General features: G+C 37.2%; 2 protein-coding genes across 7 annotated transcripts in view; one reads left to right on the top strand and one right to left on the bottom strand.

Annotated features, from left to right (window-relative positions):
* CFAP61 (cilia and flagella associated protein 61) overlaps nucleotides 1–252 on the bottom strand; it is a 163,662-nt gene extending 163,410 nt beyond the window's left edge. For all 6 annotated transcript variants that reach the window (XM_081950243.1, XM_081950245.1, XM_081950247.1 and 3 more), the window contains exon 1: nucleotides 96–252. The gene's annotated coding sequence lies outside the window, so the exon portion shown is untranslated. The remainder of the gene's footprint in view (nucleotides 1–95) is intronic.
* On the top strand, nucleotides 229–21,155 carry CRNKL1 (crooked neck pre-mRNA splicing factor 1). The gene is made up of 14 exons (XM_081950252.1): nucleotides 229–376; nucleotides 1,562–1,714; nucleotides 6,154–6,245; nucleotides 6,356–6,514; nucleotides 7,047–7,213; nucleotides 7,297–7,475; nucleotides 8,434–8,604; nucleotides 9,262–9,453; nucleotides 10,499–10,558; nucleotides 13,131–13,211; nucleotides 14,775–15,014; nucleotides 17,176–17,277; nucleotides 18,393–18,641; nucleotides 19,636–21,155. The coding sequence occupies exons 1-14, from the start codon at nucleotides 329–331 to the stop codon at nucleotides 19,798–19,800; spliced, it is 2,058 nt and encodes a 685-aa protein (XP_081806378.1). The 5' UTR covers nucleotides 229–328; the 3' UTR covers nucleotides 19,801–21,155.
* Nucleotides 21,156–24,411: the final 3,256 nt, after the last annotated feature.

Raw genomic sequence — 24,411 nt, 5'->3', positions numbered from 1 at the left:
AACCGAGAGTTTCGAGAAATAATATTTGAAAGAGCAGAGCTGGACGGGATGGCTAAAGGCTCGTTTCCAGCTGTAGGTGTCTATCCACGGCTCACCTCCCCAGGAGCGGCCACCTTTCAAGACCGGTCGCGGGAGCTCTGCCGAACAAAAACCACAGCTCCGATGCGGACGCCGAATCCACTCCACGGAGATCGGGCTGTTTGTCTGTTCCTATGGCAACCAAAAGCCCAACTTTCTACGGCGCAAGGTTTGCTGGGAGGTCAAAGTTCAAATTGAGGAGGAGGCGGAGGAGGAAAACGCGGCATAGATTAACACGACGGGAGGAAAGATGGCGTCCACGGCGGCTGGGAAGCAGCGAATTCCCAAAGTGGCAAAGGTGGGCAGGGGAGGCAGAGTGCGAAGTTGTCACGGAGCACACAGACAGCCGTGGCCTATTTACTTGGAGTTGGATCTCAGTGAACTTAGTATAAGTGTTTGTTTCCTAATAGGTAAAGGTAGACTTGGGCTAGAAGTCTTGCTGTTCGAAGTGGTGGGACCTGAGATTTTCAGGATGTGTGGAAAATAGGCATGACCCACCCGATAAAAAGGAAGGCAGGGTAGATCAGATCGTTTGTTATCTGTCACCGAAGCACTCCGGGATCTGTGTTTAAATAAAGGCGCTTTAGGTTCAAATTTGCTTTTGGATAAAAAGAAACTCTAAATTTTATTTTATTTTAAAGGAAACACCAATAAAATCCTAGTAAAATATTTGTCTAAAGAGGAACTACAGATATAGTAATGTCATCAGGGATGCACAATGTGAAAAAATACCGTACTTCATTATAATTTCTGTCATCTTTGGTGTTACAAGAAATAGTCTGTTTACTGTGCCTAGAAGAAAATATTGGAGGGGCAATTATTCACAGCTCTGGATTAATGTGAAATCCTTCCTTCCTTCTCTTTTCTTTTCTTTTCTTTCCTCAACTTACAATCACACTTGGGCCCAAAAGTCTGTTACTATGCAAGGTAGCTGTTAAGTGAGTTTTGCCTCACTTTATGACCTTTCTTGCTACAATTATTAAGTGAATCACTGCAGTTGTTATGTTAGTAACACAGTTAATTCAATCTGTGTTCCCCCATTGACTTTGCTTACCAAAAGGTCACAAAAGTGATCACATGACCCCAGGATATTGCAACCATCATAAATACATGCCAATTGCCAAGCATCCAAATTTTGATCAATGTCCATGGGGTTGGTGCAACAGTTGTAAGTGTGAAAAAGTCATAAGCTACCTTTTTCAGTGGTGGTGCAACTTTCAATAAATGAATGGTTGTAAGTCAAAGACTACCTATATCAATTGCAGTATGTTAAGTATTAAAGACTTAACGCACCTGCTATAGTATGCATCTTCAAGCACTTTCCAAAGCAGAACATTCTGGCACTGTTTACCAATGCTGTCAGATTTCGGCAGGGGAAGGGGTCTGAGGCTGTACAGTTATGGGTTCAGTGCCATATTCAGGATGTCAATTCCAAAGACGGGTTTCTAAAATACCTTGTATTTTTAAAAATGCTCTCCATCAGGTGAAAAATAAAGCTCCAGCAGAAGTACAGATAACAGCAGAACAACTGTTAAGAGAAGCAAAGGAAAGAGAACTCGAGCTTCTTCCCCCACCTCCTCAACAGAAAATCACAGATGAAGAAGAGCTAAATGATTACAAGCTTCGGAAAAGAAAGGTAGCTACTTTATAATAAAATACTGTATTGCTTTATAATAAAGATTTCACCACTCAAAAACTCGAAGAAAAGCAAGTGTAAGACAATAAATAAAGGTCATAGGCTGGTGTGGTATTTTACAAATAGTAAAACAAACCTAGCCACATTAAGGGAAATAAGATAACTTTGTTTGGATAATAACTGTAAATAAAATGGATTTGGGATTCCTGGTAGATGAGGCATTAACCACCACAATCCAGGAATATATATAATAAAACCATGGTTTAAGTGTTCCAGAAATTCCTTCACCCAAACTCCTTTTCAGATAGAATTCCCAGTAGTTCCTTGGGATGAGGTTTTGGGAAGGCATTAAATCTGGCTCGATTTAGCGTTTTTCTGAATTTGGGGATAACTGTTTGGCTTAGATGTGTAACTGCTTTGAAAAAAAAAGTGAATGGCTGCCCAAGAATATTCTTTCCTGCTATTGCAGTCACATCTAATTGGGCTTTCAGATCCTTGACCCAGTGTTTTAACAGCTGCCTCTGCATGTTTAGAACCCATTGTTAGTATTGCATGAAGTGAGAAACTATAGCAAATCTGGTTTGTTTACATCAGCCTAATGGCATAAGACTATATTAGGAACACATTATGAGGCTTGAAATTTGTTCTTTAAAAATTTGACCTACAACCTCTCTAAAGGAGCTGTATAGTCACAACAAAAGTTGGGCATACCCACTAGCTAAAAATACCTTTTTTTGCAGTAGGTATTAAGTACAGAGAAAAATAATTACCTCTTGTGTAAGTAAAGGATTGCAGAGTTATCACAATTTCTGTGCATTTTGGACAGTGTAGCCAGAGTTTGATGGGCAAGTAAAATATCCTTAAATAAATTTTGACTTGTTTGATTGGGTGTTTATTCAGTTGCCAAGCATATATTTGGCAGCACTTACCAAAGATATTAATAATTCAGCTTTTGCATGATTAATTCTGAGTGTTTCTGTATTATAGCGTGAAGCAAAAGCATGTGAAGCTTGCTCTAGAATCTAGTCCATTGGGTGTTTAAAATAGCAGCCCAGTATCATCAACTAAAACAAAATATTTGTTATTTTTTCGTCCTACATCTTCTTAAAGTATATAGTATTTTTTAATGTAACTTTCTGTCCTATTTGAAACTATCTCACATGTTTTACTATGTTGTTAATTTTATAGGGACATTAAGTGAATTTATATTTTGCCCCAAAAGATAAATTTCCTGAGTATCCAAATTAATGTTATGTGAACCTTCCTCAGGATGTAGAACTGTTCCTTAGTATGCATTAGCTAAATTTTGTGTTACCACAATGAAAGTAAGACAAGATTGGTTAAATACAGGTGTGTGAAAAAGTCCTGCATGCTTTCAGTTTCAAGCTGTATTTACATGTTTAATCAACTTTTCACTCATAGAAACCACGCAGAATTAGTACTTTGATGAAAATTTCTGTAGTCAGATTGAGATGCATAATTTTTATTAATATAACCAAAGTCTTTTTAAGGTTTTGAGTGAGTTTATGTGCTAAAACAAACACAACTTGAATTTTTGAGAATGTTAGGATCGAAAGTAGCCAATCAGCAGCGAGCAGAGGCTAAATCTATGAGCCAATCAATGTTATCATACTCTTTGACTATAAATAAGCATGAAAAGCATCGAGAGATTTAATTTAGCTCTGGCTGCAGGCAAGGATGAAGGCCTTTGCTTTCACCAGTACTGAACAGTGGCATCACATCATTGTGCTTCATGAAGAGGGTTGCTCCTATACAGAAATAGCCAAGAGAGTGAAATGCCATTGCACCACAGTGAGCAGAGTGGTTGAAAAATACCAAATAACTGGTTCAGTTGCTGACAGGCTCTGCTCTGGAAGACCAAGAAAGTTGACAAAACGGCATGATCAGGCTCTGCAATGCATTTTGATGGCTGATAGGAAGCTCAGCTCACCTCAGATTACAAGAATTTGGGGTGAAACATGTGATGTAAAAGTTTGCACAAGCACAGTGCGTTGCAGATTGCTTGCCAGAGGGCTCAAAGGCTGCAGGGCTCGAAGTAAACCTTTGCTCACAGACGCTCATCGCTCGTCGATGTGCGTGGGCCAAGAAGTATGCCAAGTGGACCAACGAACAGTGGGCCAAGGTCCTCTTCAGTGATGAGAGCAATTTCTACTTGACTGAGAATCAGTGCAATAAGTATGTCAGAAGATTTCCAGCTGAAGAATTTAGGCTGTACTGCCTGAATCTATCTGTGAAGCATCCATTGCACGTGATGATCTAGGGCTGTATCGCTGCTTCTGGTATTGGGAATCATGAATTCCAAGCAGTATGTTGAAGTCCTGGAAAAGACCATGCTTCCTTCAGCTCAGCAACTTGTAGGGAGGGACTTTTACTTCCAGGATGACAATATTCCTTGTCATCGAGCCAAATCCGTCCAGCCGTGGATGAAGAAGCATGGTGTTCGACTACTGGATTGGCCAGCTCAGAGCCCGGATTTGAACCCAATTGAGAACTTTTGGGCCAAGATTGGTTACGAAATAAGCAAGAAGCATCTGAACACCAAGCAGGAGCTGATTGAATCCATTATTGCAGCCTGGCACCACATTGTCACCAAAGATCACATGCAAAGGCTTATACAGTCTATGCCGAAGCAATGCCGCCTGGTGATAAGTATAATCTTTATTGTCATTGTATTTAAATACAACAAAATTGGTTAAGCAATAAGAGTTGGCTAATTTCATATTGGTAACCATGTTTGGTTACCTAAACGGTCCTTTTCAGGGCCACAAACAATAAAAATGTTAACAAAACACTAGCATCGGTCTTAGTAATTGCAACACGTATGCCACTGGGTATGCATCAGTTAATCTGTTTTCATAGTCATTGTAATTCAGAATCCCCATCCAAACAGCATCAAATTGCAAAAAGCTTATGCTTTTCACTTTAAAACCACCAGTATTTATTTAAATATAACAATATTTACATAGCAGTTAGCATAAAATATCATAAAATCAATGGCCTATCCAAAAAATGTCATAAACTGTAAACCATAAAGCATGCAGGACTTTTTCACACAGCTGTACATATTCACTTTTGCTTTAAATATTACTTTAAGTTTGAAATACTCTAACTAATCATTCATTAGGGAATACGTGGTTTTTATTTATACATATTAATGTTTTAAATTTATATTACCTGGATACAAGTGCATTAATATAATAATAGAGGTGAATATTATATTATGTGATATTTGCTAGTATATTGTATCTATTTGGTTCATTCTGTTTTTGTACTTTTACGTTTCGCTGATCATAGACCAAATATTATTCTATTGCATTGAAGTTTCTGTCTTAAAGTTCAACTGCCACAAGCTAGGCAGATAATAGTTATTTTTAGGAAATGGAGCTCTAGGTATTTTGTACAGGAGATTTTATAGATATGGAAAACTAAAATTGGATCACTAATTACTAGGAGAAAATTTTAAATGAAGTTGTGTTTCCTTGGTTTCTTGAGTATAACGAGACTAGCTGAATACCCATGCTCCGCTGTGAAACTATGTGATTGGGCTTGATAAATCGACACTTACGGCTTGAAAATTAATGAGTAGTTACCATCAACCTCTCCTCTCCCCTTCTCTCTCTCAGGCTTGCCCCACAGAATCCTCCCCTATCTTATCACCTTCTCTCCTTCAGGTTTGCCCCACAGAAGCCCCACCAATCTTATCACCTTCTCTCCCTCAGGCCAAACTCCAAACTCCCTCCAAACTCCCAGCCAGAAGGCCGGATGAGTCACACGCTGGCCACACCCATGTCCAAATTTTCAGGTTGGGAGTAGAATGTCTAACTCCTCAACATCAGAGCGTGCTAATAATAATATATGAAATATTAATGCTCTTTGTTACCGAGCACCTAGAAGCCAAGAGGAACATACGTGCCAAATTTCAAGTTTGTAGGCTTTACGGTTCTAGAGATTTTGTGATTCCTGTGTGAGTGTTTTCACGTTTATATATATAGATAAAAGGAAAGTGGTATTTTCTGAAAGCATTTATGAGAAATGATGTCAGCAGTGAAATCTGAACAGCATGGTAGCCTAGAGGTAAAGACTCTTGCTTCCCACTCTGAGAGTTGAGAGTTCAATCCTAGGCAACGGCAAATGCACAAAGAGAAACTACCTGCTGCAAATTCTGTACGCTCCGCTCATTCAGTCACCCTGATTCTACCCCAAATAATGGGATTACAGAGTCATAAAAAAATTGTAAGCAGTGAAATTTGATTATACTGTTCTCTGGCTTCTGTATTACAGGCCAATTGTTTGAAATCTTCCTGATTAACAAATTTCACTGACCATAGTTTGTCAGACTTTTCTGATATAGATTTTTGTGGATCTACAGCAGAGTTATAATTTGCTTTCTAGAAGTAAACTCTTTACTTTCTCCCAAGACTTTTGAAGATAACATCAGGAAAAACCGGACTGTAATCAGTAATTGGATCAAATACGCACAATGGGAAGAAAGCCTCAAAGAAGTACAAAGGTAATTCTTGACAACCATTTTAAAAATTCTGAATATGAATATCTAATAATGGTCACTTTTAAAGGAATTGAATTGGATATGCATTAATTTCAGTAATGTGTTGTTTTCAGGGCTCGTTCCATCTACGAGAGGGCTCTAGATGTAGACTACCGAAATGTAACTCTTTGGCTGAAATATGCCGAAATGGAAATGAAGAATCGTCAGGTTAATCATGCACGAAATATCTGGGATCGGGCTATCACTATTTTACCAAGAGTTAATCAGTTCTGGTAAGCTAAACACTTTCATTAGGTTTAAGTGTGTGTGTGTGTGGGGGGGGGGGAGAGAGAATAAATGTTGTTTTGCAGATTGCTGAAAAAAGATTGAAGTATTGATTATGACACTATTGTTATTTGCTGGTTTTCCTCAAGACTCGAATTGACTTTCATAAGATTCACTCTAGTTTTACCTGTAACAAGATTGTGAAATAAAATGGATTAAAGAACAGTGATTGACCCATAGTCAACAGTCACCTTCTGTGGCTGAAAGCAGATTTGAGTGGTCCTAGTTCAACTTTATAACTGTAAGACCTCTTGTCATACCCTTGATGACCAATTTTCATGTGGCAATTCCAGCTTTGGAATCCATTACTATAGGCTTAGTACGCTAAGGACCAAATATCCAAACACTCCAGATCCAAGCTGAATATGAGGTTGCTTTTTTAAAAAGTTTACTTATTTATGAAGAATTATTTTTACTATCCGCAAATAGGTCTGTTATTTATGACTCTAATGACACAATCTTCTTTTTTTATTTTAAAAGGTACAAGTATACTTACATGGAAGAGATGCTGGGAAATGTTGCTGGGGCCCGCCAAGTGTTTGAGCGTTGGATGGAATGGCAGCCAGAGGAACAGTCATGGCATTCCTACATTAACTTCGAGCTAAGATATAAGGAAGTGGATAGAGCACGTTCAATTTATGAGAGATATATCCTTTTAAGTTAAGGTTTGGTCTTATACTAAACATTTCAATGAAATACATCCGATTTCAAATTCCTTAATGTCTTTTACTCGTCATGGTCCATCCCGATGTTAAGAATTGGATCAAATATGCTCGTTTTGAAGAAAAACATAGTTATTTTGCACATGCAAGAAAAGTATTTGAAAGAGCTGTGGAATTCTTTGGAGAAGATCATATGAATGAACATTTGTATGTTGCATTTGCCAAATTTGAAGAGAACCAGAAAGAGGTAACGTTTTGTTTATTAGCTTGCATTTTATAAGCAGCATTATGGCTGCTGCTTTGAAACTATTTTTGATAATTTTCCATTTATGTTTTTATATAATTTCAAAATGCCCTGTATTTGAATCTCTCTGCGTGGTTTACAATAAAACACATTATAAACATAATATACAAGCTTATATTCTTATAGCAAAACATTCTGTTCTGCTATACCTTGGGTGTAAGCTATCTTTATGAATTGTCCCTTTGCCTTTCTTCTCACATGATCTCAACAGAGATCTATTCTCTCTGCTGTGCATGTGGATTCTCTTAGAGAGGGAAGTTACTTCTGAGTGACTGAGTATGTATTTCTGGAATATCAGGAGCAAAGTAAGCAGGGGAAAGTGAGATCAGTCTTCTCTGGGGGACAAGAGGGTGATGGAAGAGACTGGTTAGAGGTGATAAGAGGCTTGGCAGCCCCCTAATGCTGATCTTTATTCTGATGTCTTAATGAGCAGTTTTATTTCATTTAGTCTCTAAAGTGTTTAACACTGCAGTTGATTTTTTTAAAAAAGCTAACTGAATTAAGCCTATTTAATTAAATATTAACCCCAAATTCTCTTGACTTAAACTAAGATACAGTTTTGACTATAGTATTGAACTTCTCAATATTTTTATATTTCTATCATAGATGTGATCTATAACAATACAAATTATGTATCATGTAAACAATGATAGAAACAACATTGGCCCCTCCCACCAAGTTATGCATTTATCTGGTTTTATTTTTTTAATGTAAAACTTTATTCTGATGTATACTAATATAAAACTATCCTGGCCTATTATTCAATTGTATAATACTCTTCAAGGTTTCAAAAACATTTTTGTTTTAACTGAAAACCGAGAGTTACTGAATATACTAATAAAGATCAAGTTAATCTTCTATTTTAAAGTGCTCTTTTTTCCTCCTTTTTTCTTTCTTCTAGTTTGAACGGGTGCGAGTAATATACAAATATGCCCTGGACAGAATTCTAAAACATGAAGCACAGGAACTCTTCAAAAATTATACAATTTTTGAGAAGAAATTTGGGGACCGAAGGGGAATTGAGGATATTATTGTTAGCAAGAGGAGATTCCAATATGAAGAAGAAGTAAAAGTGAGTGCCTGAATTCTAGGGGAAGTGTACACTTTAATGGTAGTTCCCTTGATTGCTTTTGCACTATAAATATGGAGATTAAGTATGGCATAATTGTAATAGTGTTAAACTACAGCCAGAATACCTGTGTTCAAATGGCAACTCGTCACAGAAACTCACCTGCTGACTCTAGACAAATCATTATCTCTCAGCCTGAAGTTCTTCATAGAGTTACTGTTCTGTGGATAAAATGGAAGAAAGTACTACTCTGTACACCACTCAACATAAGCTGCAGAATGAAAAAAGGATTCATCAAATTTCTCATGGTTTTCATTATTATCGGTGTACTTATTTTTTTTCTTTTTTACCTGTCCTTTTGTACTAAAACCTGTTTTTCTTTTAAAGAATAGTAGACATTTATTTTCTTAGACTTTACAAATTATGTTCATAAAAACCACAATTGTTGCACTGCTACTGTCTTTGTTTCTTATGTTAAATCCTTATTTCTGAAATTGGATATAGCAATACTACTTGCCGCCATTTCTCGTGCAAGGTGACTCGGTTAATTGAATTGATGAATTAACAGAAAACCAATCAGTAAACCATGCTTTGACAATTACATTGATAATTTTGTACCATGCTTGTACTTCTGAAAGTATTCCCCATTTCTTTTGAAAGGCTAATCCACATAATTATGATGCTTGGTTTGATTATCTGCGTCTGGTAGAAAGTGATGCGGATTCTGATACGATACGTGAAGTTTATGAAAGAGCCATTGCCAATGTTCCTCCAATTCAAGAAAAGCGACACTGGAAGAGATACATCTATCTGTGGATCAATTATGCACTCTATGAAGAGCTAGAGGCAAAGGTAAAAGAAAATGACTCATGAATCTTGCATCTTCTTTGATTAAATGAGGCTTGATGTAGGAAATTTGGTACTGTACACTCTATTAGCATGTGTATACTCTTACACTATCTGATGAATCATTCATATAGCTGACTAAATTCCTAAGAAAATCATAGAATACAAGAAAGCAGACTATGATATATAGTTTATTGACATACATTTTTAAAAAAACAGCTTCTGCAACTGTCACTAACAGTCAGAACAGTATAAATTGTGCATTACTTCAATCATTGCTTAAAACAAGAATGATGAGACAAAAGATATGGTCCTTTTTATAACCCCTCCCCTCGAACACTTAAGCATTGTGAAAATTGATTTTCACATTGATTTCTAATTGCTTTCTTTATGGTATATAATTATTTTGATAGGTTGGAAAATGCCTTGCATACGTACTTTTGTCCAATCATATTCTGTGTTGGCATGCATTAAAAGGTAGTAATAAACCTGTGTGAGGCAATGTTTCTATATGCAGTGTGCCATTGCTGAAAAAAATCACGAGTATTACACACAAGTGAGGATCTATGAAAGCATTATTGATGCATCATTGATTGAATTATGTGTTATCAAATCAATATTGACACTCCAGCCATATAGTTAGACTTTTTCTCATAACTTAGTATATAATTGATCATACCACATTGATATGTGATTTTTATTATATTTATAGCTGCCCATCTCACATGAGACTGATTCTTATATATACAAGTTCTAAACACTATAAGGCTTTAAAAAGGCTTGACACCTACTCAGAAATTAGCAGTAATTTTTAAAAATTACTGATGTGATGTGTTCTGAAATTACAGTCCTAGACAGGTGAGAAACTTTATTTTGCTCTACACAGAGAATAATGTTAAGAGGTCAAGTTGGGAATGAAGATTTTCAAGCAGTAATAAATATTTTAAATGATAAAATGTAGCTAAATGTCATTTTTTCCTAAAATATTTTGAACTGAACTTGCCTGAAAGCCTTGTTCCAACTGTATCACATAAATTGACTTGTGTTTTAGGATGCAGAGAGAACAAGACAGGTATATCAAGCATGTGTTGAACTCATTCCTCACAAAAAGGTATTTATCTTTGTTGTGTGTATTGTGTTTTCATTAACTTCATCCACACACTGTTCCAATTCTAGTCTGATCATATCATATTTAATGTAATTTTTATACTACCAGCAACCTCCTACTTAAGAATTATCTACACGTAAGATGGATAACACTCTGTTTTTATGTATTTAGAGAGTAAATATGTGTATGTGTACATAGGGGTAGATTTCAGGGGGATGGAGCAAATATTAAAATAGGATCATCTAGTCCAGTGGTTTCCAACCTTTTGTTAACCACAGGCTCCCTTTAAAGGCTTTTTGTGGCCATGGACCACCAAGACTTAACTCAAGATTTAAATTGTAAGATCTTCAAGCCTTTACAGATCCCGTGATGACGTTACGACCCCCCCAGGCGTCTGCGGACCACAGGTTGGGAACCACTGATTTAGTTCATCTACTGGTCAATGCCCACCTTAATTCTTGTTAATTAGGAAGATTTTCACCTAAAGCACAAACACAGTGGTGCAAAACCTACAATTTAGAGTCTAAAACAAGAATAGACAATGTTTTGAAATATTTTTTTAAAAATTATCAGTCCTAACTACACTGTCAGAACATATGAATGGCATTATATTCCTGATTCAGATCTCTCTATAACTCTGGATGAATCATTTCCTTGAAGTTTTAGTGTAGGCCCTGTATGGAATTAAACTCCTACTCTAAATTGAAGATACTTTGTAAATATTGATACAATGTAAATACAGTGCTTTGCACAATCATGTGCACTGTATGAATATGATAAATCCAAGAGCATGGAATGCAAGCAATTGTACATCAAACAGTGCAGGGCAGGTTACAAATAAACATTGCAGTTTCTCAAACCATTTAGGGAATAACTAGGTTTGATTTTTTTTTAAAAAAACTACTTGCCAACTGTTTTGGAACTCAGTTTTCTAGAAAATAGTCACATAGACACATTTTTATTATATTGGGCAGGTTTATTATAAGTAACACCTGTGGTAAGGAGAACTATAGATGTAAGGGATCTGGTTCATGCATTGTAATACAACAGATATCAGATGGAAAATAATTTAAGAAGAGAAATTCATGTAGTGGATATTCTAGTTCAATAGAAGCAATTTGTATTATTTTGAAAAGCAGGAGTTAAATGTATCTTCAACTCCTGTCTATAATCAAGTAGATATTGTTAAGAGAATAGGGAAAGGAAAAATCTGGTTTGTTTCAGCAAGGCAGTCTATATTGTACAGTTAGTTCTCAAATTATGACTGGTTACTTAGTGACTGTTTGAAGTTATCACAGACCGAAAGAGAGGATTTAGGATCCAGATTCAAAGTTATAAATAAAGTTCCCTCATAATTACATGACACTCTGTCCTAAAACAGGTCATTTTATTGACAAATTGTAGTGATGACATAGAGAGGTGGTATGCCACATGCACCCTCCCCCCCAAAAAGTTGCCCATCACTGTTACAGCAAATCATAGTTGGATGGATGTGATAGTGTGTGAGTGTACATTTAATTTATTTAGAGTTTTAAGACACATTGCTTCTTCCAAAATAACAAAATTTCTGAATCAAAGTTTCTGATGAAGTTATATAAACCTAAATTATATGAGAGAAAAACCTTCCAAAACTGGAAATATTTCTCTCCTCTCCTTTTTTTTGAGAGGGGGAGGAAACTCCTGAAAAATTAAGGCGAGTCCCTTCTGAAATGTTTCCCATCTCATTCCTGCTTCTGTGGACTGAAACGCCTTATATCCCAGTTGCCCAGTCTCCCTCCTGTCTTCCAAGTTATTTCCATATACTATTACAATATAAATAAATCATTCCTTTATTATGTACCCCTTTCTTCAGACTCCGTATCAAATGATATGTTCTATGAAACTAGAAAATGAATCAGCTAGTCATTTATCACTAGCAGTTTAGATTATAGCTGAGTGGTCACAATTAAAGTATATGAGAACCAAAATAAAACTAATAGAAATTAATTATGATTTGTCTTCCTGTTTTCAGTGACATATTGTCCAATTTTGTGTTTTCAGTAATCATGTCTTGTCAGTCAGCCTTATGGGCTGATGAAATAACAAACCTGCTAAAGATACTCTATATCAGTGTTTCTCAAACTTGGCGACTTTAAGTCCTGTGGACTTCAACTCCCAGAATCCCCCAGCCAGCATAGCTGGCTGGGGAATTCTGGGAGTTGAAGTCCACAGGACTTAAAGTCGCCAAGTTTGAGAAACACTGCTCTATATGCATATTTTGTTCTAATGGGTTTCAAGAAAATTGCTTTATTGAGGAAATCAGGTGACTATGAGTTCTAGCCCTCTTTAAGTATGAAATCCAGCTGGGTGACTTAGGGCCAGTCACTATTCACCCAACTCACCTCATAGTGTTGTTGTTGTGGGGAAAATAGGAGGAGGAAGGAGCATTATCTATGTTAGCCACTTGGAGTTATTTATAAAAATAATGAAGGTGGGTTAAGAATGAATAAATTTAAAAATACCAAAAATTTGTGATCTTTTGTATGTATGAAAGCACTGAAATTTAGCCACATTTTTATACTATTTCTCCACTCAGTTTACATTTGCCAAAATATGGTTGCTCTGCGCACAGTTTGAAATCAGGCAGAAGAATCTCAATCTTGCCAGGCGAGCATTGGTAAGTAAAAGGAAGTGACTTTGTTCTAGAAATATATTGAAGAAATTGGTTGATTTCTCTTGAAAGCAATGGAACAATAGAACCAGTGGAACAGTTTGCCTCCAGACATCGTGGGCATTCCAATATTGGATGTTTTTAAGAAGAGTCTGGACAATCATTTATCTAAAATGGTATAGGTTCTCCTGCTTGAGCAGGACACTGGACTAGAAGACCTCCATGGTCCCTTCCAGCTCATTCTTTTCTATTCAATACTTTAAATTCTTATTGGCTTATATATATGTCTAGAAATTTTAAAAAATCTGATGAAAAGTACTGATACTTTTTATGTTGTATCAGACCAAGGCTATAGACTTATAGAAGTAATTAATGTTTATTAAGGTCCCTATCCTAAATAGTTGGTAAACAGCTGAATTTATATTTGTTGCTATAGGGCAGTGATGGCGAACCTATGGCAGCGAGGCGCTGCCCTGTCAGAGTTCACCATTTTTAAAAGCCATTTTTCGCCCTCCCCAGGCTCCACAGGCTTTATAGGAGCCTGGGGAGGGCGAAAACAGCCTCCCCCCCCGGAGGCCCTCCGGAGGCTTCAGGGACCGTCCAGAGGCTTCCCTGAAGCCTTCGGAGCGCTTAAAAACGACCCTCCGAGCAAACTGGAATGACTTCCGGTTTGTCGGAGGGTCGTTTTAAGCATTCCGAAAGCTTCAGGGAAGCCTCCGGAGAGCCTCCGGGGGGGGGCAGGGGAGGTTCTTTTCGTCCTCCCCAGGCTCCTATAAAGCCTCTGGAGCCTGGGGAGGGTGAAAAAAGCATGTAAAAATGGGGGGGCGCCTTTTGTGCGCGCATGCGCACTGGGCGGTCGCACATTGCATTATGGGTGCGGCACGCCCGCACACAACCCCCCTGCACACACACACCCGTTGTGGCACGCGAGCCAAAAAAGGTTCGCCATCACTGCTATAGGGTGAACTTCTGCATTTCCTATTGGAACAAATGTTCTACCACTTTTCGCCATTTACATTTTGTCCCACAGGGAAATTCTCATCTGGCAAGTTGATGGTAATTTCTAAAATGTATAGAAGGGTCAGTTCCCTTCTAACAAATTGATTTTCCCTATAAAAAATGCCCCATGCTTACCTTAATTTGCAAAGTTGTGGTAAGGAAGAAAAAAACAACTCGAGACTTTTTTTTATATACAGATGGTACCATTAAACAAGTCTTCTTGTTTCTAGTCAATACTGTACTGTCTTTGTTTTTCTACTATTGTTAAAATGTATTGAATTCTGAACTCTAATGGCTTCTTTTACAGCTAGCATTTTTTAAAATGTTGAAATATGCCTGCCAAATGTTGAAATAAAGCTACCATGCTTATAATAGTTTTTGGTCTTTGTAGACCATTTTAATATACAATAAAACACAATAAGATATAAATGTAATAATTCAAAAAGTAGGCTTTTAGAGCACAGATACTGCATTTTTGGAACAAGTCTGGAAAAAAATGTATTTCAGTTTATATGCTTGTATAACTGCACTTTCTTGAGAAGCTTTGAAGAACTTCTTCCTTCTTTGTAGGGGACATCTATAGGTAAATGTCCAAAGAACAAACTATTTAAAGGCTACATTGAACTGGAGCTACAACTGCGAGAGTTTGATCGTTGTCGGAAACTCTATGAGAAGTTTTTAGAGTTTACACCTGAAAACTGCACATCATGGATCAAATTTGCTGAATTAGAAACTATTCTTGGTGACATTGACCGAGCCAGAGCTATATATGAACTAGCTATTGGCCAACCTCGATTGGATATGCCAGAGGTAAGAGAGGTTATGGGGAATGCTATTCTCAATAACTTATTTTTGTCAGATACAGAGGGAATACATAGGAGACATATATTGTTTTTAAATTAAGTCTGTGCTTCTGTCAAGGAAGCTTGTGCAGGGTCATGCTACAAATTTGTTAACAAAAGACTCACTATGGCGAGAGTGGGACGGGAGTAGTAGTATTGATAGTGCTGAAATCAGTGTTCTAGTTGCCTTGATGAACTAGATTGGCTAGAAGTGGACTGTTTGCTCAGATGGCTGCCCGGATCGGACGAAGCTGCAGATAAATGGGCTGGAATGCACCCGATGGATGCATTCTCTCGAAAGCAGTGGCAGATTTTCCACTGCATCTGCTATCCAGAACTAAGTGTAGCTATTACATTTGGAAGCACAGACTTGCATTATAGTCAACTAAATCCCTATTGTTTCATGATAGGCCCATCTTGCCCCTTCATGGAATTCAGGCAGTAGGTATAATTGGTCAGGCATACCAGGCACCATGCCACTTTGAAGGGGGCTGAGGAGGAACAAAAAGAACTGCTCGGCAATCTGATTTTTTAAACAAGCTCAATAAACCTTCTTTCATCCATTAATACAGGGCTCACATAAACTCTCTGGCATTTTCCTTGGCTTATAGCAATTAAAAATAATACATTTAAAATCACAAAAATTAAATTTATCTAACACATAAAAGCTTGGGCAAAGAGGGTATTTTGTTATTTTTCTAAATACTGGGAAAGTAGGGACCAAACATACTTCTGTTAGGGAGTGCATTCAAAGTGGGAATCAGATAGAGGAATGCCCACTCCTTCATGCTAGGTAGCTGAGTTTCTGGCAGTGAGCAAATTTTCAAAAGAGTTCCTCCTACTTCCCAAGTAATTGAATGGGTTCACAGTAGGAGAAGCAATCCTTCAGATAGCTACAAACAGCAGGGCTTGCTATCTCAGGTGAAATGGGTGGTATACAAGTCAGACAAACAAACAAACAAAAAAAGCTGCATTAGCACTATAAATCATGCCTGATAACCAGATGTGACTAGTGCAGATCTTTCAGTACCTCTTACTAATTAACAATTTTCCTTCTACGTTTTGCACGGGTTGCAATTTCCCAGCATTTTTCAAGGCAAGCTCCCTGGAAAGAGGTGTTAATTGCACTAGCCAGAATGCTGCATTAGAAAGAATATAATGAAGGTATGGATTAGTCACTAGGTCTGACAGGCTTAGGAACTGCAATAAGGAACAATAGCCATTGTTGTACAGATTTCTCCTTGTCCTTACATTCATCTACATACAGTGAAAGCCGGGTCTGAAGGGGCACTCCAAATGTCATACCAGTTCTCTATAGAGGAGTGCAACCCCTTCCAAACAAGCCCACCTTTGTCTTTAACCACAATACTTCAATCATGTCTGGATTTAGCTTGCTTTCTCTACGTCAGTCCATGAAACTTGGAATTAGATGGTAAGGGCAATAGAGGGTGTCATCTGCAAAATGAGGGCACCTCACTCCAAATCACCTGCCCCATCAGTCTTATTTTAAATAGTATAAAGACAAGATAACATAGGGTTGTATGAACTGTAATTTCGCAGTACTGCCTTCTGATTATGTCGTCCCAGAAAGAACTAGAACCACTGAAAAATAGTAATAACCTCAAAACAGACCTGTCAGATGGCCCAGAAGACCACTGAAAACCATTGGACAATTCAAGAGATTGTCCCTCATATATTTTCCATTCTAGGTCTCCCACCTAGGTTATTAGAGCAGTCTCAAAACCATATTCTAGATGAAATAACCAATTAGAATTGACCCTGATAATTTCCATTTGGAGTTCAACTCTGGAGGATTGTTAATGAGATATATGAAGGAGTTGATCTCAAACCAAGGAAACAAAGATACAGGTTTATCTTTACTTATGCAAATTGACTAGGTGATTTTGAACCAGCCACATCTCTTACTGCAACATAGAGTTCATGATATAGGGATAAAAATGAAGAGATAATCAAGATAACCCCCCTTTAAAACGTACATAAAATAATATAGTTGCTCATATTTTTTTCCTCCATGCATATCTCTTATTTTAGGCACTTTTTATATGGATTATTTTTTGTAAATCTGCTTTTATATTCCAAGTTGGAAGAACAGAGTTTTCTTCTCCTAGGTACTTTGGAAATCTTACATAGACTTTGAAATTGAACAAGAAGAATATGAGAATACAAGAAATTTGTACAGGAGGTTGCTTCAGCGAACACAGCATGTTAAGGTAAGGATTAACTCAGGCGATGCTAAATTCCATTCTGGCTGCAATAGCACGAATTGTGTGTGCACACTTTTGAAACTGCAATAAATAAGATGGCAGCTGGATTTTAATTTAGGCAATTTTAAGTGAGTTTTTCTTAGTTGTTTTTTTTTTTAAATTTTATTTTATGACTAGTTTTACAAAAACAGAAAAACCTTAGAAGAAAATAAAGCAAAAGCAAAATTGCTTCTAAATTTATGTATATCATAATTTAAGTATGTTTTACTTATTTGTTCTATTTAAATAGTGCTGCTCTTAAAGCTGCAAAAGGTTTTCAAATTTGGAACAGCTGAGAAGGCTAGTATAACATATAAGGTCAAAGGCCCTTATCTGCCTTTTAAGAAGCTTACTGTAATGGCCTTCTGCGCTTCTATTGTACTTCAGGGAAATGGTTTCACTTTAGGGTAGCATAAAAGAGTTGATTCACTTGAATATGTTATCATGTTATCCAACCCTATTTTGAGAATAAAAACTGAGCATTTTTTAAATGTTAAAATCTAATTGAAATAGAATTCCCATTTTTATGTTAAATGTTGATGGAATTATTATTTAATTAGAAAAAAACATGAGTGGAAAATTCAGTTCTGTTCATTTTTAACACAAGGACTATCTTAGTAGAGACCTGCTTTGGGCTCATCCGTTACTGTTTATCTTTATCCATGAAGGAATCTCAGGCTGCTGGACAACATTGACTTGACTGATAACTGCATGGCACAAGCTTGCTGTTCTCTATACCTGCTTTATCTTATTTGAAAACAGGAGAAGATCAACATTTAACCCCCATTTTCTTTTCCTTATTCTCTTTTAAACATAATTCAGTTTTGGTAATACATTTTCTTTGGAGAAAAAAAATTACGATAAGTAATTTTATACAGTCCTTACAAGTCCTAATCTAAAATAGTTTTAAATTCTTTCTAAAAGCTTTATTTCAAACATACAGCTCTATAATAAATGACACACAGTTTAAATATCATTAATCGAAAGGAATCCTAGACAGAGAAAGACTATAATAAGTATGTGACAACTTATTGTACATACATAATTAGCTTTTTATCATAATATGCGCTTTTTTATTTTAGGTATGGATCAGTTTTGCTCAGTTTGAACTCTCAGCAGATAAAAAGAACAATTTACCACGATGCCGGCAAATATATGAAGAGGCAAATAAAACAATGAGAAATTGTGAGGAGAAAGAAGAAAGGCTTATGCTCTTAGAATCTTGGAAAAATTTTGAAGAGGAGTTTGGATCAGAATCCAACAGAGAACGAGTAGAAAAACTCATGCCTGAAAAAGTCAAGAAGCGGAGAAAACTTCAGGCTGAAGATGGGGTAAGACCTCTACCTGGAAATTTGGCTTGCTGCAAGTGCTTTATATAACAGTGATGGCTAACCTTTTTGTTGTTGGGTGCCAAAAATGCAAAGTGCGCCTGCACATGCATGCATCCCTCCACATGTGTGCCACACTGCTCGCCTCCAAGCTGAGCTTGGTATTTCCTCCGGGTGCTAGGGGAGGCCGTTTTCACCCTCCCCAGGCTCCAGGAATGGTTCAAGAGCATAGGGAGGGCGAAAAACAGGCTCAACATGCCTACTGGAAGTTCGGAAATGATCTGTTTCCAGCTTCTGGGGGGCCAGGGAAGGGTTTTTTTGCCCTTCCCAGGCTCCAGGAAACCCTCTGGGGCCTGGGGAGGGAGAAAATGGGCCCAGCGGGCCTACAAGAAGTTCGGAAACGATCCTCCCCTTGCCCTCCAGAAGGCCAAAAATCAGCTGGCGGGTGCACGCATGCACGCTGGAGCTGACAGATTGTATGCCGGCAGATATGGCTCCGTGTGACCCCTGTGGCACACATGCCATAGGTTCACCATCATGGTTATATAGTATAGCAGTGTAACTATTGCAGGTAGACCTTAACAAAATAGACAGTTTTCCCTTTTCCTTCTGCTTATTCTTTTTGACTGATACTAATTAATTAGAGTGAATTCAAAGAATCTAATGCTGTACTCTGTGATGTATGTGTGTAAAGGATGCAACAGTTTATTAATATTTCGTAACAAAGCTTAGTGTTCAGGAAATATTATTCAGGAAAAATCATCCCATCTATTAGTATCTATTCAGATAAAGGTTTCTAAACATCCAGTAGAAAGGCAAGGTATTTCCTTAGTTCTCTGGGATTTTTCAAACAAGCAACAGCCTAAATTGGTTTTTAATGCACTTTGTAAAAAGTAGCAGGATAGGAAAACAGCAAATGCAGTGTGGTAATGTCACATAGCTTAAAACAATTCTTGTAATAATGGAGGTTTGATTATGTCCACACTTTTCTTTCTAGTCTGATGCTGGCTGGGAAGAATATTATGATTATATCTTCCCAGAAGATGCTGCCAATCAACCCAACCTCAAACTGCTTGCAATGGCTAAACTCTGGAAGAAGCAGCAACAGGATGAAAATCCAGAGAGAGATCCAGACAAGGATATTGATGAAAGCAGTCCCTAACAATATCTTTGATTTCTTCTCCTTTATATTGTACAGATTTTGCTAATAAACTATTTTACAAAAAAATTGCTAATGCTTGAGGTGAAAGAGGCATGTTTTTAACATAAGCATTTAAAGACTAATGTTTATAGCTGTGATTTAATCATAATATTGTAGAGCAGAAAAATAAGCAAAAAGGAGTAACTGCCCTTCGAAGAAAGATAAGACAGATCTCATGATCTTTAGCTTAGAAGAAAGACAAATGAAATGACATGTGCATAAAATTGCTAGAGTAAACAAGGATTTTTTTCGTATTCTCATATTACTAGAATCCGGGATCATTCACTGAAATTGAATAGCTGCAGGTTTGGGGCCAATCACAAATATCTCAGCAGGCAATTTTACAATATTTTATTCTGTGTCAAAATTCAAACATTAAGAGTAAGGGACATAATCAGGTAATTTTAATTGCAGCACAGTGCAAATCAAGTAAGAACTATCATCACTATTAACTTCAAAGGAGGATGGAATAAGATATTCAAAATCTATCAGAGATTTTAGAAACTGGCTAAGGGTGGCTTATAAAGAATAGCACATCTGAGGTCAACTTATCACAGAAGTAAGTACAAAAGACAGATTTTGTCCAAAAAATTCATGCACTGCTAGTACTACAGTACTTTCTTGGAAATGTATTGTTTACCTACTTCAAGTAATAATTACTTCTGAGTAGACTGCTTTTTCTAACGTGTTCTGACAGCTATCTGGTACTTTAGTCTCTCCACTTTCATATTTAGCTTGGAAGCAGCAGTGCTCCTGTGGATCTGCTGGCTATGCTTCCCTTTCACAGTCAAGAAGAAACTGATTCAGACAAGACCTTTGGGCTATGTCCTGGCCCCTTAAAATTAGTCAAGTTCTTGTTTCTGTTCCTCTATTGCTTCCTTGCAAAAGAAGCTTCTGGGGAAGCCATTATGTCATCCCAACTCTCCAGTATGTTCCTAATGCACATCTTCCCTCTCATGGGCATTCAAGAGGTAGTAAATAAAAATGTAGCTCATAATATTGTGATACAAATTCTGCCCTCACGTACTTGTTTTCTTGGGCAAGTACAAAAGTGTGAAGCTTGTGTCATGATGTTTATTTAGGCTGGCTGTTGATTAGTATGTTATTTATTTGACTTTGGGGACAGATGGCAATTTCCATTTTATTGTCTTAAGAATAATTATGCGGCCAAAAAGCATTCTTGTAAATAAAAATGATGTTAAATATTGGAACTTTGTAGCATGCCTATTTTCCTTTTTCTAATTAAAAGGATCTGAAAAAAATCTTGTGACTACCTAAAGTGTGACTACCTATGCACACTTTGAATTTACTTGAGAGTTATATTTTCCTGGCTTATTTTACAATTTTTTTTGTAAAACTTACATTTTGCAGTGATTATTTTCTTATATTTCTGTACAGGTTTCTAAAATGGTAAAACTTAGAGGATGTTTTGTTGCATGTTGACATACTACTTAAAGTGAAATTCAACAACACTCAACATTTTAAAAAAGACATGTTTCTATTTTTATCTGTTAATTGCCCTGTAATATAGATTCATAATGCCCTCAATAACAATTTATTTTAGATCAGTTGCATTTCAAGCAATCTAAAATTGTAAAGTCCCAAATGTATTTTATTTTTACATTAAGGCAATGAAAATTTTCATATTTAACAAAGTTTAGAATCAAAGTAATATAAAATTGGGTGTGTGTCTTTTGAATTAGTCCATTAAAAGAATCTCTCTGTATAAAGCATAATCAACTAATCTCCAATTTAAGAATATTTTTTTAAATGGTTTCTAAGCATATAAGATAAATTCGTTGTATGTTCTATTGTGGAGCAGAGGTGTGTTCCTACCAGTTTGGACCGATTCAGCCAAACCAGTAGTGGTTTGTGGGCCTGGATTGCCAGAACTGGCAGCGGTTCCCCGGTCAGCGCAGCATGTTTTTTCATTTTAAAATGTTCTGCGCATGCACAGACCTATTTATTGGCAACTGCACACACGCATTGAGTGAAGTGAGAGTGCACACACAAAATTGCGCATGCACTGAACCGGCAGTAATGTCAGCAGCAGCTCATCCCTGCTCTGGAGTGATGAAACATAAGGCCACCATCACTTGTCAGGGGGACAAAAACAAAGCAAAATCTTGAAATAAGTTACCTACAATTTGAAAATCTGTCTACAATACTCCCTTTTTCAAGACAAGGTATATTATCCGAAGAATTTTAACAAGCTAATTTAACATCCTTTCATTATCAAAATATAATTTGCTTTTACTATCATTGATAAAAACCAGTGTTCTTACCTATTGAATGAAAGGAAAGCAAGTTTTGTTTTAATTCAAAGATGCTCCGAAAGGAGTTGCATCTGGAAATGAAAGGGCTGGATAGGTGACCGTTTAATGATAATGGCAACATTTATACTGTTATGAATGGATAGGACTGCTTGTTTCAACTAATTTGGCAGATTTCAACAAAACAGGTGCACATAAATGTGGCACCCTTAGAAATATGTGAGATTTTTTTTTATTCAATGATTCTGGATGCACAAATGTAACCCATAAAGATTTTTCTTTCAAAAGTCTTTTTCCCGTGACTCAACTTCCAAGCAACTCTACCTGGATGATTGAGAATCTTCACTGATACAATCACCAGATGTTCAAAAGGGGGGAAAAATCCACAAATCCTTCTAGAACCAGAAGGCAAACATTTAGTAGGTTTCCACTTTGTTTAGTAAGAGAAATTTCTTTCTTTTTGATAACCATGATTAATCCTAAAGAAAATAGTTGTCATTCCAAAATTTCCCCTATTTCAGGAAAATATGACTAAACTAGTCTAGGTGGAATCTCTTCATAGGCTAAAACAGCTACAACTTTTTCTTTAAGGCTAATATATACAATATATATTCCTAATATGCTCTGACTAATTATTATTTGGAGAACCAGTTTGGTATAGTGGTTAACGCACTTGGCTACATATCAGGACACCATGAGTTGCAGTCCTGCCTCAGGCATGAAAGCCAACTGATGTCTTTGGGGCCAGGAACTCTCTGAGCCCAACCCACCTCACGAGTGTTGTTGTGGGGGGGGGGGAGAAGGAGGGAGTCTTAGATGTTCTCTCCCTTAAGTTATTTACAACTAATAAAGGTGGGATATAAATGAATAAAATTCTGATAATATTCTGAAAATTCCAATAAATCAAATACTTCTAAGCTAATATACTAACTCTTCCTCTAAACTTACTAAAAATTCTATTGCATACACATGTTATCAAGTTTCCACTGTTGAAATATATATATATTTCTGGCTTATGCCTCCAAAATAGAAATAAGTAGAAGGTAACTAACTATTCAAGCTACACTTCCAGGTGCTTACTAGTATCCCTGGCCAACTCCTGTTTCAGAGAATCCCTAAATGCCGCATCCAACATTCATATGGTGCAGTCTTTCCGCAAATACAATTGCCGCATCCAACCATGCACACACACCGCAATATCTCAAGTGTTTTCTTAGCTGGGGAAAAGATGATTTCTAATATTCCACCCTGGAAATGTTGCTTTTCCTTGTGATTCCACCTCAAGACTCTGCAATTCAGGCAACACCCACGCGGCAAGAAACAAATGAGTTCTGTATTGGCAATATTGTGACTGCATTTGGTTCTGCTGCTTTCCTATGACAGCTGCCCTTTGAATTCTGTCCCGCAGACCTCCTCCGCTGAAAAGACTTGCGCAAACAAACGCCCCAAGAAAGCGTACGCAGGGAACAGCGTACCCACAGACCCGGAACTACTTTTCTTAAACTGGGAGCGGCTTGAGCAGTTTGCGTAATGTTCCGCCCCCTAGCGTCAGAGGGCGAACATTAAGAGGGACAAATATAGAGATAATAAATTGGATTAGCAACCATTCCGTACGGGAACTTTTATTTAGTCGATTACGACCACCTTATTTTCTGTTTCGGCTATGGGCACAGTAAAACGTCGTCATTCACTCGCGAAGAAGCCATTGAAGTAATTCAGTCGTTTTTTTGTTTTTTTTTAAATGGCAACTTGAAAATGCGTAGACTTCAACTTCCGAAATTCCCCAGGCAATAGCTGACTGGTGGATTCTGGGAATTGAAGTCGTCACATCTTCAAGTTGCCAAGTTCCTAAATCTGAGCTATCTTTTTTCCCATTTGAAGCGTATCTACGCCATTTATTTAGGCTGCCAATAATTCTAGATTTCGATTCATAAAACATTGCTGCACTGGCGGTCAGAACGCCAAGCAGATTGGGACAGATACATTTGGCAACACAATAGAACAGCCTAGTTATGCTCACTACTGCATTTTTAGATCCGAGACTAGATTTGGTCTACATACTTTCGAATAGAACAGTTTCATCTTGTTACAAAATTTTTCTTTGTTCTCTGTGGGCAAACGAGTGGTACTAAAACACCGTGTATTTAAAGTCTGAGATTTTGAAATGTCCGATATACAATCTAGACTGGAGTCTAAGCTGAATGAAGTTCCTTCCTCTGATGACGGTTTCCCTTGCGGAATAAAGCAAGGGAAACCGTCATCAGGGGGCTTTGCACAACTGTTCCTGGTTTCGTTTACG

This window comes from Natrix helvetica, assembly GCF_964273705.1.
Source record: "Natrix helvetica genome assembly, chromosome: 4".
NCBI lineage: Eukaryota > Metazoa > Chordata > Lepidosauria > Squamata > Natricidae > Natrix > Natrix helvetica.
This window is presented reverse-complemented; position numbering and strand designations above follow the sequence as displayed.

Coding starts and splice junctions, on each gene's coding strand:
- CRNKL1 (XM_081950252.1), top strand. CDS start 329: ATGGCGTCCACGGCGGCTGGGAAGCAGCGAATTCCCAAAGTGGCAAAG. Junction 1,715..6,153: donor ACAAGCTTCGGAAAAGAAAG/GTAGCTACTTTA, acceptor CTTTCTCCCAAG/ACTTTTGAAGATAACATCAG. Junction 15,015..17,175: donor CTCGATTGGATATGCCAGAG/GTAAGAGAGGTT, acceptor TTCTTCTCCTAG/GTACTTTGGAAATCTTACAT.